Source organism: Melospiza georgiana, chromosome Z (assembly GCF_028018845.1).
Source record: "Melospiza georgiana isolate bMelGeo1 chromosome Z, bMelGeo1.pri, whole genome shotgun sequence".
Classification (NCBI taxonomy): Eukaryota; Metazoa; Chordata; class Aves; order Passeriformes; family Passerellidae; genus Melospiza; species Melospiza georgiana.
This window is the reverse complement of record NC_080465.1, coordinates 63008564-63025120: the sequence shown is the minus strand read 5'-3', so window position 1 is coordinate 63025120 and position 16557 is coordinate 63008564. Positions and strand designations below refer to the sequence as shown.

The 16557-nt window shown below is 49.9% G+C and overlaps 1 protein-coding gene across 1 annotated transcript; it reads left to right on the top strand.

Annotated features, from left to right (window-relative positions):
• Positions 1 to 1996: 1996 nt before the first annotated feature.
• Positions 1997 to 16289, top strand: KLF9 (KLF transcription factor 9). Its single transcript, XM_058044309.1, has 2 exons — positions 1997 to 2603; positions 12677 to 16289. The coding sequence occupies exons 1-2, from the start codon at positions 2135 to 2137 to the stop codon at positions 12907 to 12909; spliced, it is 702 nt and encodes a 233-aa protein (XP_057900292.1). The 5' UTR covers positions 1997 to 2134; the 3' UTR covers positions 12910 to 16289.
• The last annotated feature ends 268 nt before the right edge of the window (positions 16290 to 16557 follow it).

Here is a 16557-nt window from a genome sequence, read left to right as displayed (position 1 = left end):
CACATTCTCTCTTTGGTCTTCATCAGCCTACAGATGATCCACTTACAGACCTAGCCTCTAGCTCTTTTGTTTTGTTTGTGCATTTTTTTTCTGAGTTATGGCACATAAAATTATCCATGGCTGATGCCAATTATCCATGGCAAAGGATTATTGCTGCTCGAGGTTACACACAGTGACCTAGTGTGCTAGCATACAAAATGGCTGACATCACTAATTTTTATCTCCTGCAGGAACAGAACAACACTGCCTCATTTCGGTAGCTACTTCCTCATCATTTCCACATTCAGCTAATGAAATTAATAGCAATCCATACAGCTCGTCACCATTCAGGCCCTGTCTGTTTTTGTCAGGAAGGGTGGGCTGCAGCTGATTCAGTCAGGGACCCTGGCCTGCCAGGACTCAGTCTGCTTGGGATGCAGTTCACAAAAGCCGGGAAAAGCTCCTCTGTCCGACAGGAGTGCTTCTCCATCTACGTGGTGATTTATTTCAGAGGCACCCGTGTTACTGTGGGGAATGCCGTAGAGAGGCTCACGGGCATTATTTCAAAGGCAGAATCTTTTTGTTACCCTCTCTCCTGATGCTCGCAAAGCAGCAAAACACACTGACATACTTCACACTTCGGTACTCGTGGCTTAGGGATGATGGTAACTTCTTTTCCTTTTTTTAAAGAGTGCTTGTTCCAGAATCCAATTTTTCACTCTTCTCTGGCTGAGCATGGGTCAGTCAGCTTTCGCAACCCTCTACGAGCTTTGCGCGTTCGATGGGGCAGAGATGGGGGCGTGTTATTTGGGTAGACGTGACAGGTTCTTGGGATTCGATTAGGCTGCATGGCACTTACTTGGCGAGGGGGTAAGTGTCAACCTGACCTTTATGTTTGCTGGCAGAGGCCAAACGGCAGACACTGTCAGGTGGCCCTAAAGCTCTTCCCCGAGGATGCCGCTCGGTGACCCCCGCCGAGGCACCTGCCCCGCTCGCCGTGGGGGCACAGCGGGTTCCCCTCCGCCCCGCCTTACGGAGCCGCCTGTCTCAACGATGACGCTGCGGCAATGGAGCACCCAGCGCCGCCACCGGGTTCCTCCGAAGGCTTCTCGGGCTCCTGCTTCCTGCACAGCGCCCTGCTGCCGTCTCCTGCCCGCGCGGGCCGGGGCCCCGTCCCGAGGCAGTACGGGAGCCGCACCGGCGGGCCCCGGTGCCCCGGCAGGGCAGGGCAGGGCAGGGCAGGGGCGGCCAGCCCGGGGTCGCGCCGGGGTCACGGACAGCCCGCCCGGGCGGGGCATCCCCGCGCCTCTCCCGCCCTTCCCCGCGCCCGCCGCTCCCCGCGCCTCCGAGCGTTGCGCACCTTTCGGGACCGGGCGCTGATTGGCGGAGTGCTGCCAGTGACATCAGCCGGCTCACTTCCCATTGGCCGGCCCGTTGCTGGGACCGTAGGACTTCCAGGGAGCCACTTAACCCGCTCGGCGCCGCCGCCCCGGGTCGCCCCCACCGCGGGCCCCCGCCCGAGGCCGCCGCCGGCTCCTCCGGGCCGCGGCCGGGCCGGCGGCGCGACCCTCGCGGCGGGGAGCCGAGCCGCGGCGCCCCCGCCGTCGCGGCCCCGGCGGCGCCCCGGCATCGCTGCTTTAAGCGGTCGCGGCGGGGCGCCCGGAGTAGCACGCGGCCTGGGGAGGGAGCGCGGCGATTGGCTGGGAGGCCGCCCGGCGGACACGCCCCCCCTAGAAAAGGGGCGCCGTGAGTGGCGGGGGGAGAAAGTAAACACAGCCGGCCGGCCCTGCCCGCGGACCGGCCGGGGCGGGAGGGGCTCCGCGCCTGACGTGATGGGCCCCGGCGCGGCCGCCCCCGGGCAGGAGCACGCGGGGCGCGGGGCGGGCGGTATCCTCTCCCCCGGTCCCTGCGCCGGACTCGGGCCGGCCGCGCGGGCGGCGCTCCCCCCTCGCCGACTGCGCGCCGCCCCCGGGGGGCGGCGGTGAAGGACCTGCCCGGCGCCCCGCTATTTATTCGCCCCCCACGCCCCCTTCCTCCTCCGCCCCGCTCTTTCCCGCGCCGCGGGCGGGCCATGGCTGGCGGCGGCGCGGTCGGCCCGGCGGACGAGCAGTGAGGGCGGACAGAGTCCCCCTTGTCGTCGGGGCGCGGCCGCACCATGTCGGCCGTCGCGTACGTGGACTTCGTAGCGGCGCAGTGCCTGGTCTCCATCTCCAACCGCTCCGCCGTGCCCGAGGCGGCGCGGCTGAAGGTGCCGGGCGAGGGGGAGGCGGCCCGGGAGCTACGCGACCCCCGCGACGCCTGGAAGGACTACTGCGCCCTGCTGGCCATCGCCAAGAGCCTGCTGGAGCTGAACAAGTACCGGCCGCTGCCCGCCCCCTCCGTCTGCAGTGACAGCGTGGAGAGCCCCGACGAGGACGCGGGCTCCGACAGCGACGCGGCCACCGAGCAGGGTTCCAGCCCGCCCCGCAGCCCCCCGCCGGGGCCGCCCCCCCGCCTGCGCGCCGCCGGGGCCGCCCCTAAGGGGAAGCTGGCGGCCGAGAAGCGGCACAAGTGCCCCTACAGCGGCTGCGGCAAGGTCTACGGCAAGTCTTCCCACCTCAAGGCGCACTACCGGGTGCACACAGGTCAGCGGTGGCGGAGGGAAGGGGGCGGGAGCGAGCGCTTGTCCTCGGATGAACCCGGCCAGCGGCGCGCCCGGCATCCCCGCGCGCCCCCGCCGCCCCGCCGCGCCGCTCCGGCTCCGCTCGGGGCTGGCTCGTGTGTCCCCGGCTTGACGCCCCCCTTCTTTCCCCCGGCTCTCATCAGCGCCCCTTGTCCGGCGGGAGCCGGCGGCCGCCCCGGGCGGGGCTGCGGCAGCGCCTCCCGCCGCGCCCTGCCCGCCGCCCACCTGCGCCGGCCGGGAACCGGCCCGGGCCCCGCGGGCCGCGCGGGCCGGCGGCAGATGCCGGCGAGCGGAGCGAACTCGGCTGTCCGGCGCGGCTGGGAGGGGAGGATGGCGGCGGAGGCCCCCGAGTGCGCTCGGGGCGTCGGCGAGGGAAGCACCGGGGCGGCGGGATTCGGGTTTCCTGCCGCTGTAGGGTCAGAACTGGGCGCCCATTCCGCGAGGGAGGCGAGGGCAGCGCAGTCCCGCCCGCGCCCCTCTCGCTGCTCCCGCCGTCGGAAGCCGCGGCCTGGGCCGCAGAGTTGGCGGCGAGCTCTGCCCGTCGGCGGGGCTGGATGCCGCGGGGCCGTGGCGCCGGGGCAGGGGCTGGCGGGGCTCGGGAGGGGGCGGCGGCCGCGTCTCGCTGAGCCCGGGCGAGCGGCACCTCTGGGGCTGGCGGACACACCCCCTCCGGCGGGCGGCACGGGCGCGCCCGGGAGCGCGGCGGCGGGAGCCGGTGTCGGCGCTGGAGCGGAGCACATCCCGGGCCAGTGAGGCGCCGGACAGGGAGGACCGAGCCCGCTCTTGCCGGCGGCAGCGCCTCGCACTATCGGTTACCGAGATCCAGCTTTGACGCGTTCCACACGGGCTTCATTCATCAAGCTGTGTGCTCCCATTCCCGGCCCTCGCTCGGGCGCCTCGGAGGGTGTGGCAACATGGAAACCTGGAGATAAAACATATCTGCGGCAGCCTAGCCCCAAGGGGACAGCAGCTGCAGACTTCCCTGATCGTTTGTTGGTTTTCGTTTTGGTGGGTTTTGTTTGTTTATTTGTTTATTTTTAGACCTTCAGTGTAAGTGATTAAATAAAAACCTTTATAGGTCTGAATTGCTTTTGGGATCATAGTGGAGTACAAAAGGCTGCTTTAAAAATGTTCTGAATTGAAGGGTTGTGTTCAGTAACAGAAAGGCATGAATAAAATGAGACAAACACAACCAAGACATTTCATGTGCTTTACATCAGTTCTGTTAATGACGGTACCTTTTGGATTTTGTTGGTGGTGATGGTTAGCGGCGGTGTGATACAAAGTGAGTTGATCACCCAAGGAATGTACCGTCAGGCAGTGCTGTAGAATTTAATAAGGATTGGGTAGGATGTGGCCGCATCTGAGCTCCAGCTCAGGCTCCGTGGCTCCGGTTCACCGGTGTGCCTAGGTGTGCGTGCACTGCAGAGGAACAGGCTCGGGGCTCCTTGCCGAGCGGTGCTCTGCTGGCAGGTGTGCTGGGTGCTGCTCTGGAGGCTGGAGAGAAGGGGTAGGATTACAGGATATGGCTCAGCCATGAGCTCTGCAGTTAGACTTTCTCTCTGAGCTGGGAAAGAGGATGGTCAGTGGTGACCCTGTGCTGACCTCGTGACCGGTGCCAGGAGCTGTGTTACCAGCTCAGAGACTGCAGCTCAGATGCTCTTTTGGAGGCTGAGTGTAACTGGTGCTCTCCAAGATGTTGTCTCATAAGTGACAAAGAAAACGTTAGTATCATTTCCATTTACTACCCCACACTCAAATATCCACCCTGATAAGAGAACCAGAATAGATGTTGGCTGAGATAGCGTTCTGTGTGATGACATGTAAATTAATGTACTGTACAACCCACACAGCCTGCTGTAAGCAGTAGTGTTATAATAAGTACTGCTCAAGTGGTATGAGGTTTAGCATGTGCTGCTCCCAAGTGGGTGGCCTTAGCTCCAAGTATGAGGCATTTGACTCAGAAACACTGATGTACTGTCGTGGTAGTTCTGTGTGGTTAAAATCGCTGCAGACATCCAGGAATAATGAACTTTCAGAGCTTCCTAATGTGAAGTTAATTGTAGCTAACTGAAATCCTAAATGATACTGATAATGTTAATTGTCTTTATAGATGACAACAATTCCTTAGCAACAGTGGGATTCGATAGGACCTCTGGAGTTATTAATAACTATATATTACAGAGCATTAATGGGCCCTCCTTACTACCATTTTATTTCCTTTTTTTCAAATAATGTGTCTCTCTGCCATTTTTCACCCAGTCACCAACTAGGATACTTGCTGCAGTGTAGCCTTTAGTGGAAATAGGTGCACAGCCACCAGTTGAAGCTTCCTGGTATTAATTTTTAATATTTAATCCCAGTATTTCTATCTTGGAAAATGGCTTAAGGATTTCTGTTCACACCTGTGAACTTGTGCGTACTCACAGTTCTCCTTAATCATTAGTCCTAACCAAGCAAGTTGGGAAGCTCTAGATCCTTCTCTTTCTGTGTAGTGGTTGGGCATCTGAAAACTCACCAGTTCGTCTTTGGTAGCCTAATGAAAAGCAAGAAACAAAATACCAAATCAAGGTAGAAGGGTAGAAGGCTTCTGATGCTCAGAGGTTAGAGGTCTCTATCTTATTAACCATTCTTTAAACTTGTTGTTTCAAAGATCACATATTTCAGATACTAAAAATGTCTATATAACTGTTTGCTTGAAGTTTGGGCCTTTGATAATGCTAGTTCAATTTCCAGGAGGCCCAAATTAGCCATCCATCAGAAGCTGTCTTTTGAGTTGATCTTTACAGGAAAAGATCAGCAGATGGCACTGCACGTCCTGCTTGTGCAAGCAGTCCCCTCGCCTGTGCTGCCAGGCTGAGGTGAGACCCAAGCCCTGGAAGTCGAACAGAGGCTGGGAAAAGGTGAAAGACCCATCTGAGCAAGAAAAAGACAAGCAACAGCAGATAAGCAGAGTTACTTCCAAAATTAAGAAGAAACAGACATTTTCTAAATAGGTGGGTTTAGAGGTTTGGGTATGACAGGTGTAGGTGTGTAGCGTTATCATTAGCCTTAAAGATGGAGCAGGGGGAACAGCTTCATACAGAGGGATGTGCAGGCCAGAAGGTTTCCAGGGAAAATGAAGGCATACAGCAAAAAAGCAATCTCAGTCAGGAGGCCTGGCCAGGGAGTGCAGGGCAAAGGACAGGGAGAGAAAATGGCAGGAGAAACAAGCTGTACAAAATTCATGTTTGCTATGATAGTATGAATATAATCCAGTTAAAGGGCGCATTACCACTGACACTAGATCTTCTCTGTTCCTCCTTCCTGACCAGAAAGGTACCATGAAAGTAGCTTGTGAGATGCTTCCTCTTACTGGACTTTTAGGTGTGTGCTTGCCTGGGGAAGCTGGGGATTGATGGGAATTCCACATACACATCAGATGCCCTTAATTAAGAGTTTAGATGCTCAAAATCCAGATGTGGGAAAGTTCTCCCTCTTCAGCTCAGCTTTTCAGCCAACTGTATCATCATGTAAACTGGATCCAAACGATGCAGAGAGTTTTGTAACTCCAGGCAGCTGATGCACTCTTAAGTGCTCTCAGCAGGGCTGGGAAGCAGGGGCTGGGCAGAGGTGAGAGCCCACAGGCTGACAGTCTGCACAGGGAAGTGGAGGAGCATTTCCAGCTGCCTGTTACTGCTATCCAGATGTCGTGGTGTTGGACCAGCCCCTGTATTGGTTTGGTTTAACTGTACTGCTTTGTTATTTGTTCTAGATTATCTCACTCATCGGACTGTACAGGTGCTGGTATGTTGAGAGTCCTCTGCTCACCGAGATCTTTCTCAGTAATTTTGTTTGAGCATAATCTGAAATACAGCGTTTTAAGACCTTCCTGTCCAGCTCATGCCATGTCACTTACCCAGATCCTTTAGAATAGGACCCAAGAGCAAAAAGTGGAGCCAACCACAGATTTTTTGTTAAATTCAGATTGCCGTGTGAAATACCATGGTTAAGGAAAATGCACAAATTGCTGGAGTTCTAATGGGCATGTTTCCAGGTCTTGGAGAAACATGATGATCCTGACTGGGAGCCTTGCCAGCTGAATAAGGTAGGTAGAAATCGTGAAGATTAGGTTCAGAATTGTCCAGTTCCCTGTTGTCTTTTTTTCTGATAAAAATTTAAGATTTTAAGCAAGTGTATGTGTCAATTGTGGGAAAGTGCTCCAGAAAAGTTTATCAATTGAGTCAGCATGACAAAGTTCACGTGTAGGACAGAAGCAGTGAGCAGGCATTATCCGTAAGAGCACAACTTCTGCTTCCAGATGGATGTGTTGAAATTGCAGTTTTACCGAGTTCTGCTCAGTGCTTGTGCTGCAGCACTGGAGACCATGTGGTGGGTGTCACTGCTCTTGTTAGCTTGTGTTTCTTGCAGCGCCAGCTGTTGGGATTGCTGCAGGAACTCCTTTGTTCCTCTTTGTTGGCTGCTCTGTTGTTGTGCACCAGGCTGCTGCTCCTGTGCTTCTGGCCTTGAACAGCTTCCAAGCCTGCAGCTGGAAGAGCAGGGGAGGGCCAATTTAAGATTAAAGAAACAGGGTCTGAGGGAGTGATGGCAGAGAATACCTCAGACACTGTACACTTGTGGTAGTGCAGTTCACCATCTGTATTCAGGTTATGATTAATGTGCACAGCCTGAGAGCACTCCATAAATACTTTAAACTTGAGGGAAAAGTCTGTTGAAACACTGGCTAATAAATTCAGAGTGAAATATCATAAGTTACAGTAGCTTTCTGAATACATGTGAAATTGGATTCCTCCTTTCCCTGTCAAAGCTGTTTCATCCTAGCAAGGAAATTTGATCATTTGTATTGGACAGGAGCTTCTACCCAATGTCCTTTGTTCCCAGGTAAGTGCACTAGGTATGTAAGCACCAGGCTAGGAGTTGGTGTCTCTCCATTGTTGTTGTTATTCAAGTATTACTGTAAAATGGAGGACGTTCACATGAAGATGAGCTGGAAAGGAGAAGAGCTAGGAACTTGTCTCACATATCTAGGAATGTACTGCTGAGGGCTCTTGCCTTAGCTACCAAAGCACGGATTTTACTCTCTGGTGAGGTTTGGAAAGATCTTTCCCAAGTAGCTTACCCGAGTGCTCTCTCTCTCTGTACGTTTGTGTGTATGGAGGCACAGTCCCCCAGAGAAAGCCTTCTGTAGCACGGTTAAAGGAGGTTTGTGCTCTGACGGAGAAGCTGAAAGGGCATCTCTTGTGTCTGATACTGCATCGCAGTGGGATAACAGCAAGACAGTTTTCCTGGAATTTAGGCTCGGCAGCAGAAGGTTGTAGCAGGTGGTTTTGCATCTGGACTTTGTTTGTCCAAGCAGCTGCTGACTGGTAGTTTAAGAATGTCAGAACACCCTAAGTACTTGCTGAAGGCAGCATTTTAATACTTGAACCAACCTGTTGTGTTTAATCCTAAGTCCTGGTGGACTAAACCCCTTGCTGGAACCCAAACATCTGTGCCTATCCCATCTTTTTGGTCAGTTGTCTGCTTAGATGACCATGGTTTAGGTGCTCCAGACAGCGTTGGTTTAGGCATATGGTCCCAAACATGCACACTGCTGATCTCTCTCTGCACCAGTATCTGTACCTGGTTGGCATGTGTTTTAATGATCTGATTTGGAATATCTCAGAAGAGGAAAAAGCCTGCTTGAAAGGCCTCCAGTCTGTCTGCCCAGATGATCTATCTTCACCAGAATATCTGGCATGTGGACACTCAGTCAGTCAAACTCCAGTGTCCCACAGGAAACTGCTCATTCAGTGTGTGGGGCAAATCACTGGGGAGAAAGTATATCTGAGATGGCAGATATTCTGTGTGTAAAAGCCACCATGAGCTGCAGCTCCTAACCTCAGTCATCCACGCATAAAGCAGAGTTTTGTGGTGAGGAGGCAGATGACTAATCAGGATACCACTACTACCTGTACTTATGTTAATGAGCCTGCTAATGCCCACTCTGTATTCATTTTTCAGAATTTTTATTTCTGTGTTAGACTGCAGTGTGGGAAAATCTGGAATGTCCCAGGGTAGGGGAAAAATTTTTTTTTTTTAAACTATTCAGAATAAAATAAAATCGACCTGCCATAGGTCATAAAAAGTAGCTTGGATATAGAGTTTAAACTTGCCCAGAAAGAACAAACTAAACATTTGTTGTAGAGGGTGGGGAGAAAGAACAAGTTGAAAATGGCAGGTGTAGCAAGAGGGCTAAGATTAAAAGGATCTGCAAAGGCCTTTACATCCATATGGGATTTAAAGGAAGCTAGGGTTGCAGTAGTTCTTTAGACTGTAGAGAAGACCTGTGAAACACCACTGTTAACTTAGAATAAACTGTCTCATTCTATTCCTGGTGCCACACACCGCAAAGAATGGGAGTCTGCAGATGCACCTGTTCCTATACCTATAAATCAGTTTCTCATTCACTTTTTACTTCTGTAAGGTGCTCTGGATACATATGTGTATACATACTCATTTTTTAAAGAAAATTATTCACCTCTTGTGTCTGTTGTGTTAGGATCCAATCACACATGGTTTCAGATTATCATGATGTACCTTTGACCATTTCTTGATGGACAATCCCATCGGAGGCATAATGTAAAAAGTCAGTAGCATACAGCCACTAAGGGAAGCAGTGTATAACAGCACTGCATGTTGATGTTTCAAGCTTTAGCGTTACTACCCCCAAAACTAAGGGAGAAGAATCATAAGGGAGATGCGCGCCTTGCCTGAGCTGGCTCAGAAATCCGTGTCTCCAGATGGAGGCAGCACCCACTTGCACTGCGGCTCTCTCTGCCACTGCCTGCTCAGCAAGCAGATGAGTTGCAAACTTGTTTTCTCAGAGGGCTCTTCCACACACGTCTCTGCTGCTGCAGAAGGAAAGCACGTCAAATACCATCTTTGTAGAGTGGATGGCTATCTATCACATGCCATCAGCCATCTCTGCCTTGCTTTAAGTGCTTCCCAGAAACACACTCCACGCCTGCCTTGCACCTATTGAGGCTGTCACTGAGGTGCCATCTCTTTGGGCTGCTCTCATCCCTTATAGCTTTGTGACCAAGGGGAGACATGAATTCTTGGGCTCGGAGGTGAGCCCTGAGGGCCTGGGAAAGCCTCCCTCCCCCTGTCTCTGCTCTGAGAAGCTTGGAGTTTAATACATCTAGGTGTCAGGGACAGTGCCTACTTTCATATAGGAACTTCCAAAGTGGCTGTGACATCTTCTGCAGGTTTGTATTGCTGAGGTGATAGAGTCATTCTTTACTACTGTTCTTGGGAGCTCTGCAGTGGATGGGGGGCCGTGCTGGTGGCATCCTGATGCCTCCAAGGGAGCATGGCCACCCATCTCTGGCCGTGATCCCTGCTGTGTCCCATCCTCATGCACAGCAGCTTTTCTGTTGGTAGCAAGGTGTCTGCACCATGACAGGCTCCTGCAGCCTTTGTATCTTGCCCCAGCTGGGCCCAGGGTTGATTCCCTGCGGAGTACAGTACCAAAGCACAGCAGGTGAGGTGATCCTCATGTGATCCTGAGCAAGCCGTGCCTTTCCCTAAAGCTTTGTGCCTACACTGCATAACCTCAGAGTGCTTTCCCCTGGCATGTGCAATGGATGTGTGGGGTAGCCATGGTGGAGGTCATGCTGCTCCTGTCACATGTCAGAGGGAATTCCAGAAGCAGGGCTTCATTTTCTCTTCCCAAGTGAAATTCCGGGAGGGTGTGGGGGCAGAGTTCAATTTCTTAAGGACTGCTTGAGGCCAGATTTTAAACACTACTTTTAGACACTCGAGTTGGATACTACCATGCCGAAAATAGGTGCTGCTCCCCAAAGACTGATGCAGCCTAAGCACCTAATCTTCCTGTTTACAGCTGGGAATTTCTGCAGACTGAAGAGCTGTTCTGGGGGAGATGGTTGGAACTGTGGTTTCCAGAGATGAGGCAGGATGCCTCAGTTGCTCCCACTGCTCTGGGGTGTCAGTGCCTGACACAGAGGCATACACTAGATAGCTCCACAGGTGCAAGATGTGTAGCAGTCCTCCCACGCTCCCGGGGGGCAAGAAAGCTGTTCTGCACCTCCCACTGCCACCTGCTTCCAGGAGCTGTGACAGAAGCCATGAGATAGGTTGCAAAAGAGCAGCACAAGTGAAACACTTGCCTCAGATGCTAAGGGCTGGGCAGGGGTGGTTTTGTGAGGCCTCCCTACAGCTCCTGGTGCTGCTCCACAGTGGAGCTGTGGCTGTGGCATTCAGGCACCCCTGACCCTCCATGCTGTTTTAATTAATTTGTTTTATACAGGCAGTGGTTGTTCAGAAGGTCTTCCATCCGTGTCAAAATGCGTATGCCAGGGAGCTGAGAAATGCATTTATAACAAACAAAGTAGCCCTGGCTCACGATGGCTGGCAGCTCTGCCTCCACCAGGCTTGGGCAGGCAGCTGGTGTGGCCTCCTGTGCTCCGTCCTTCTCCCCTGACCGAGAACCAGCATGGCCATGAGGCCCAGGAGCAAGCGCAGGGGCAGAGCCACAGGGCTGTGCTGTGACTGAGGCAGTGCCACTCACCCAGCTCCGCTCCAGGGCACGCTGGTTGGTCGGGAATGCTTTGTGTTGAGCAGCACAAAGCATTGGGAGCCCAAACAGTGAACCATTATTTAGTGAAGCTTACTAGGGCTTTCAGGGCCCCTGGTGTAACTACACCTCAGCTAACCTGGCCTGTCCTTATCCTCCTTTGGCCTTTTGGATGTCATCAGTGAGTCCCTCCCTGCAACTCTACCATACTTTGTGTGGACCATTGTCCTCCTGGATTCAGGGCTGTTCATTCAAGTCTGTAGCTTTTTGTCCCTGCTGTTTTATCTGGGGAGAACTCCAGGACCCACTTTGTAAATCACTCCTTTTCTGTTGATCTCTGAATGTAAAGTGAGCTCACCTGTTGTACCAAACCTCATAGTACTAAGAAATACTGGAGTTCCTTCCAAGCTGGAAGACCCCTGGGATAGTTTTTGTATTTCATGGTTATCTATAAATAGCTGTTATAGAGCTGCCATTTATATTCCCTTCAGGAGGCTCTGAAGAAGGTAAATGAAAGGGATCAAACCTGCAGCAGTGCATGGTGGAAATCTTTTGTGTGAAGTTAAACAACTTCAGTTTCCATCTGTGCTGTGTACTAGGGTCAGCTTTGCTGCTTTGGAGGCACTGTGTGCCTGAAGGCAAGGCCTACGCAACCCACAGAGGTGAACTGTAGGGATGTGGAGTGCCAGGAAGATGACGTGGACTGCTCTTCAACCCTTGCACCCTTGTTTTGTAAAAGCAAAGTTGTGGTGTCATTTAGGTTAACGTGTTTGGGTTTGTTTTTAATCATTATAGCAAACATTTATTCCAATAGAGTGGGAATAATGAGGTGTTTTTCCTGTCTTCAAATCAGCTGTCTAAGAGACTGATACTTGCTGGGACACCTTGGATTTCCAGAGGAAGGGCTGAAAGGGGAGCATGGGACTTCCCTCTGCAGGTGCAGCAGTTTTGCCCTCCATGTTTACAGCCCTGAGGCTTCACTGTTCTCCCCAGTGCCTCCCCACTCAGCTCTTCCTGGGATCGAAAGACTTGTCCTAGCTAAACAATTTTTTTTTTGCGTCATTTTCTAACTGTTACAAATAATTCAGTAGAATGGGAGTGTCAGAGGAATATTTCAATCACACCTTTCCCAAGCTACGGTAGTGAGACCAATATGAAAACATACAGGCAAAGGCAGAGCTCATCTCTTGTTTTGACAGTCTTCAGGTCATGTAAGGTTCTGCACTAGAATGTGAGTTTCGTGTGTTTGGAGGAATTTTTGACTTCTGTTGGAGGCGAGAGTGAAACCTGATGAAGTGAGTTATCAACAACTCCGCAGACGTTGGCACCATGGCAGGAAACAAAAGCAGCTTTTCTCCCTCAGCAGCATGTGCTTTGGCTCCTCGGCAAGGCTGGCATGTGCCGATCTGCAGTCCCCCTGCCCGCCATAATCTCTCGCCATCCTTTCTTGCCCACAGGTGAGCGACCATTCCCCTGCACGTGGCCCGACTGCCTTAAGAAGTTCTCGCGCTCGGACGAGCTGACGCGGCACTACCGCACGCACACTGGCGAGAAGCAGTTCCGCTGCCCGCTCTGCGAGAAGCGCTTCATGCGCAGCGACCACCTGACCAAGCACGCCCGCCGCCACACCGAGTTCCACCCCAGCATGATCAAGCGATCCAAAAGGTCCACCTCCAGCAGCTCCTTGTGAAGGCAGGGCTGGCCCTGGGGAAGGAGTGGAGGAGAGGCAGGCTGTGGCGAGGGTGCAGGCGGTGGGGCCAGAACACGAGCATCCACTGCGCTGCCGGTCACCCTCGCTGTCCAAAAGCACATGTAGCCGGCATTTAAAAAAAAAAAATTACTCAGTATCCCCCTCCCCATCTTCCACCTCCTGGCTCTGCCCCGAGAACAGTCTGGAACAAGTGGACTGTGGGGTGAGAGGAGGGAAGGGGCAGCCAGGGAGGAGGGACCACCTCTTCCAAGGTGTGCATTGATACTGGTGTACGTACATGGACTGGGCGGTCTGGCCTGTGCCACCACAGTAGCATGACCCCAAAGTCTTTGTGATTGCTGTGTCATGAACATGTTTTGTTGAACAGTGTAATGCTGCTTGTATTTAGAGTCTGTCGAGTAAAAACACTTTCCGAGTCACATAAATAATTCAGATAAAAACTCCATAGCACATTGTAGAAGTGAGTTTACTTCTGTGTATCTTCTGCGTTTCTGCACTTAAAGAGACTATTAAGAGAAACATTACATATGTTACCAATAGTATCTGATTGATATACTGAGATAAGGTGAATTTATACTCAATAAGGCCCATTAAAGTAAATAGGTATTTTTAACTTTTCTTTGTATTAACTATACTTTTGAATATCAGCTGGATTTTTCCAGTAAAAACATGTATGTTTCAAGAAAATACTTAAAGCAAAAAAAATCCCCATCAAGAGCTCAGTAATTTTCTGACTGTGTGTGTATTTAGCTCTGTTATTTACTTACCTGGAAGAAAACAGCTCAGCCTAGATTATGTGGCGGGCATGTGGGAGCTGAAGCGTATGTCTCTCATATGATCCCATACTTTACTTGTCAGTAATATAGTACTGTACTACAGAAATGCCACTAACAGTGCTTTATTCTGCTGTGGTTTGTTTGAATGGGTGCACAAAGCAGCTACCATCTTTACAAACTGCTGCTTTTTAAAAGGCTTTTTCTCTTCCTACACTTGCCTTAAAGATTTATTCTCTTCATACCATGGCCTAACTCCCTTGGAGTCCTGGGAATTGTGTGTGCTTATGGAGAGAGTAGACCTTTTCTTAAGAGCACTCGGATAATGGAAACACCTAAAATTACTGTAAGGAGCTCTTTGGAAGGGCTCCTGTATCTCTTGATTGATCTTTCTTTGGAGTATGGGGGAATACCACAAGCTAATTTGAAATATAGAAGGTGTCTTGCAATACTCCTTTGTGACATAAGCTTCTCTTAGTACTTTGTACCTGTGTCATGCATGGCACGTCAAATGGTGATAAAAGCAATGTTAACTTTTATTTTAAAGCTATTTTTTGATCTTTAAAAGGAGCAGAAAGACCACTGAATGAAAACTTTTAGATGTGATCATTAGTGAATATTTCAAATTTTTGTATGTTAAAAGCATGAAATTTAAGATGTTATCAGTGATATACTTTTTCCCCTCCCCAGCTGCATAATGGGGGAGAATTCTGTTTACACATTATTTTTTTCCAGCAATGTTCTTCTGTTTGATTTTTACCCCTTCCTCCAGAAGAGGAAGGGGAGGTGCAGCCCTACTAGAGACTTAGGGCCAAATTAATTTTGTGAGTATTTACACTGAAACCCAAAGTGTCTCCACTGCAGATGAATTTAGGTCATCTTGTAAAATTTTGTACATAAAAGATCTTGTTAGCACACCTGCAATTACAGTATCTTATTGTTTTATCTGATAAAAAGCTTGCTTCCTAGAAACAAACATAAAAAATTAACTCGGAGAGTAGAGTGTTTTCCTCTACAGTTGTATATGGCTTTCAGCATTATAGAAATCAGTTTGCATACTGTGTTTTTACCTGTGTAGTTCATGATAGATTTCGTCTATGTGAAGAGAACTTCTTTTAAAGCATTGGGGATATTGAATAGTCTATGGAATAAAAAGGGATGTGTTTTCTTCAGTGAAGACATCAGGAAACCAAGCACACTTTCTACCTCCGTTTCAGCTTTTTGAAACATTTATTTTAGAAACCAAACTTTAATTTCTCGTATTCAGATTGAGTCATAGGGACATAAGTTCTTTGTAATAAAATCTGGTAGTGTTGGTATTTTTATTGATCAAGAAATACAGAAAGTATTCGGCTTACCAGTACTGTTAATGCTGCCTTGTGGAGTAGAGTCAGGGCCATGAGCAGCCCGAGGAGATTCAGAGGTGCATCTTTATTCATCTTTGTTCTTCTCTCTGAAGATCAAGCTAGATTTCAAGTCTCTGTCCTGCAGTCTGGATTGCTGCCATTTTGTGGGACAAATACAGCACTTGGCAAATTAAAGCCTGATCCTGTGAAACACAAGGGATCCTCACATCCAATCACCCACAACTAGAAGCCACAGCTGATAAGCAGCTCCTAAATCAGTATGTAAACGTTTTGGTCACTTAGCTACCAGGATTAACTGATATATGGAAGTAAATGGCCAGCTTTACAGTATCCATGTTGTGTATTTGGGGTAGAATGCACACTTAAAGAAATGTTCCTGCAAAGTCTGAAATAGGCAGGAGGTACTTTAGTCCATGGGACAGTGGGACATGCAAGGCATGTGTCACCACTGGCAGTGACAAGATCCTGTTTCTGAAAAAAACCCTTCCTGAATGGTAGTGTATGCTGTATTTCAGCATTGGACAGACAGGATTAATGTGATTCATTAATCTCTAAGAGAATGCATTGGGAATTACCAGGTTTGGGGATATCATTGTACTGTTTTGTTAATTTGATTTGTTTTGTTTTTTTCTTTCAGTAAAAGCAAACAATGGCTTTAACACCTAAAACAAACTGCAGGTTAGATCCTTGCATCTTGAAGTTAAGTTTTGAATAGTGTTGCAAGTGTTGGAAAAGAAAAGGAAAATCAGGTTCTCTAATACTGTATGTACTTGTTGTACTATTTTGGAAGTACTTAATAGTGCTGAAGTTAGGACAGCTCCTCTCCTTGATTAAGAAAGTCCATTAGTATAGAGAAGTCATGGATTTAAAGGTATAGCTATATAACATACTTCTTGAACTTTCTTCATGACCGACATTACAGATCTGTTCTCAGCTTGCAGATGGACTTAGGCCAGCATACACCAGACTGGACGCATACTTAAAAATGCTGTTCTACAAACCAGTGATGTGTAACACTGTAAAATACCAACTCCCAATAGTTTAATCAGTTTTATTTTTGTACAGTATTCGTATTCTTTATAAGTTATTTTGCTGTCCTGTTTTGTAAATCACATGAAATTGTAAAAAAAGGAAAAGAAAAAAAAGTAGGCATAGGTGTTTTTGTACATATGTATATATATATTGTCCAAATAAAGAAAAAAGGAATAAAAAATCTAAACTTGGTCTTGAATGACTGGAATCAAGCAGTGGTCATGTAAACCAGCCTGAATGACCACAAAAAAAAAAAAATACTGCACATTATGAAATTCATAGTTTGAGCAGTGTGTGAACCAGCTTAAAAGGTCAGTGTTGCTAGTTATCATTTGGCTTGGATTGTCTTTCTCTACCTTTCCAGTGTGTTTTCCCAGGCATTCCTTCTAGAGACAAAACTTGCACTCAGGAAGAAGTGTCCCATCACCTGCATCCTCCAGCTCGCTAGAACTCTG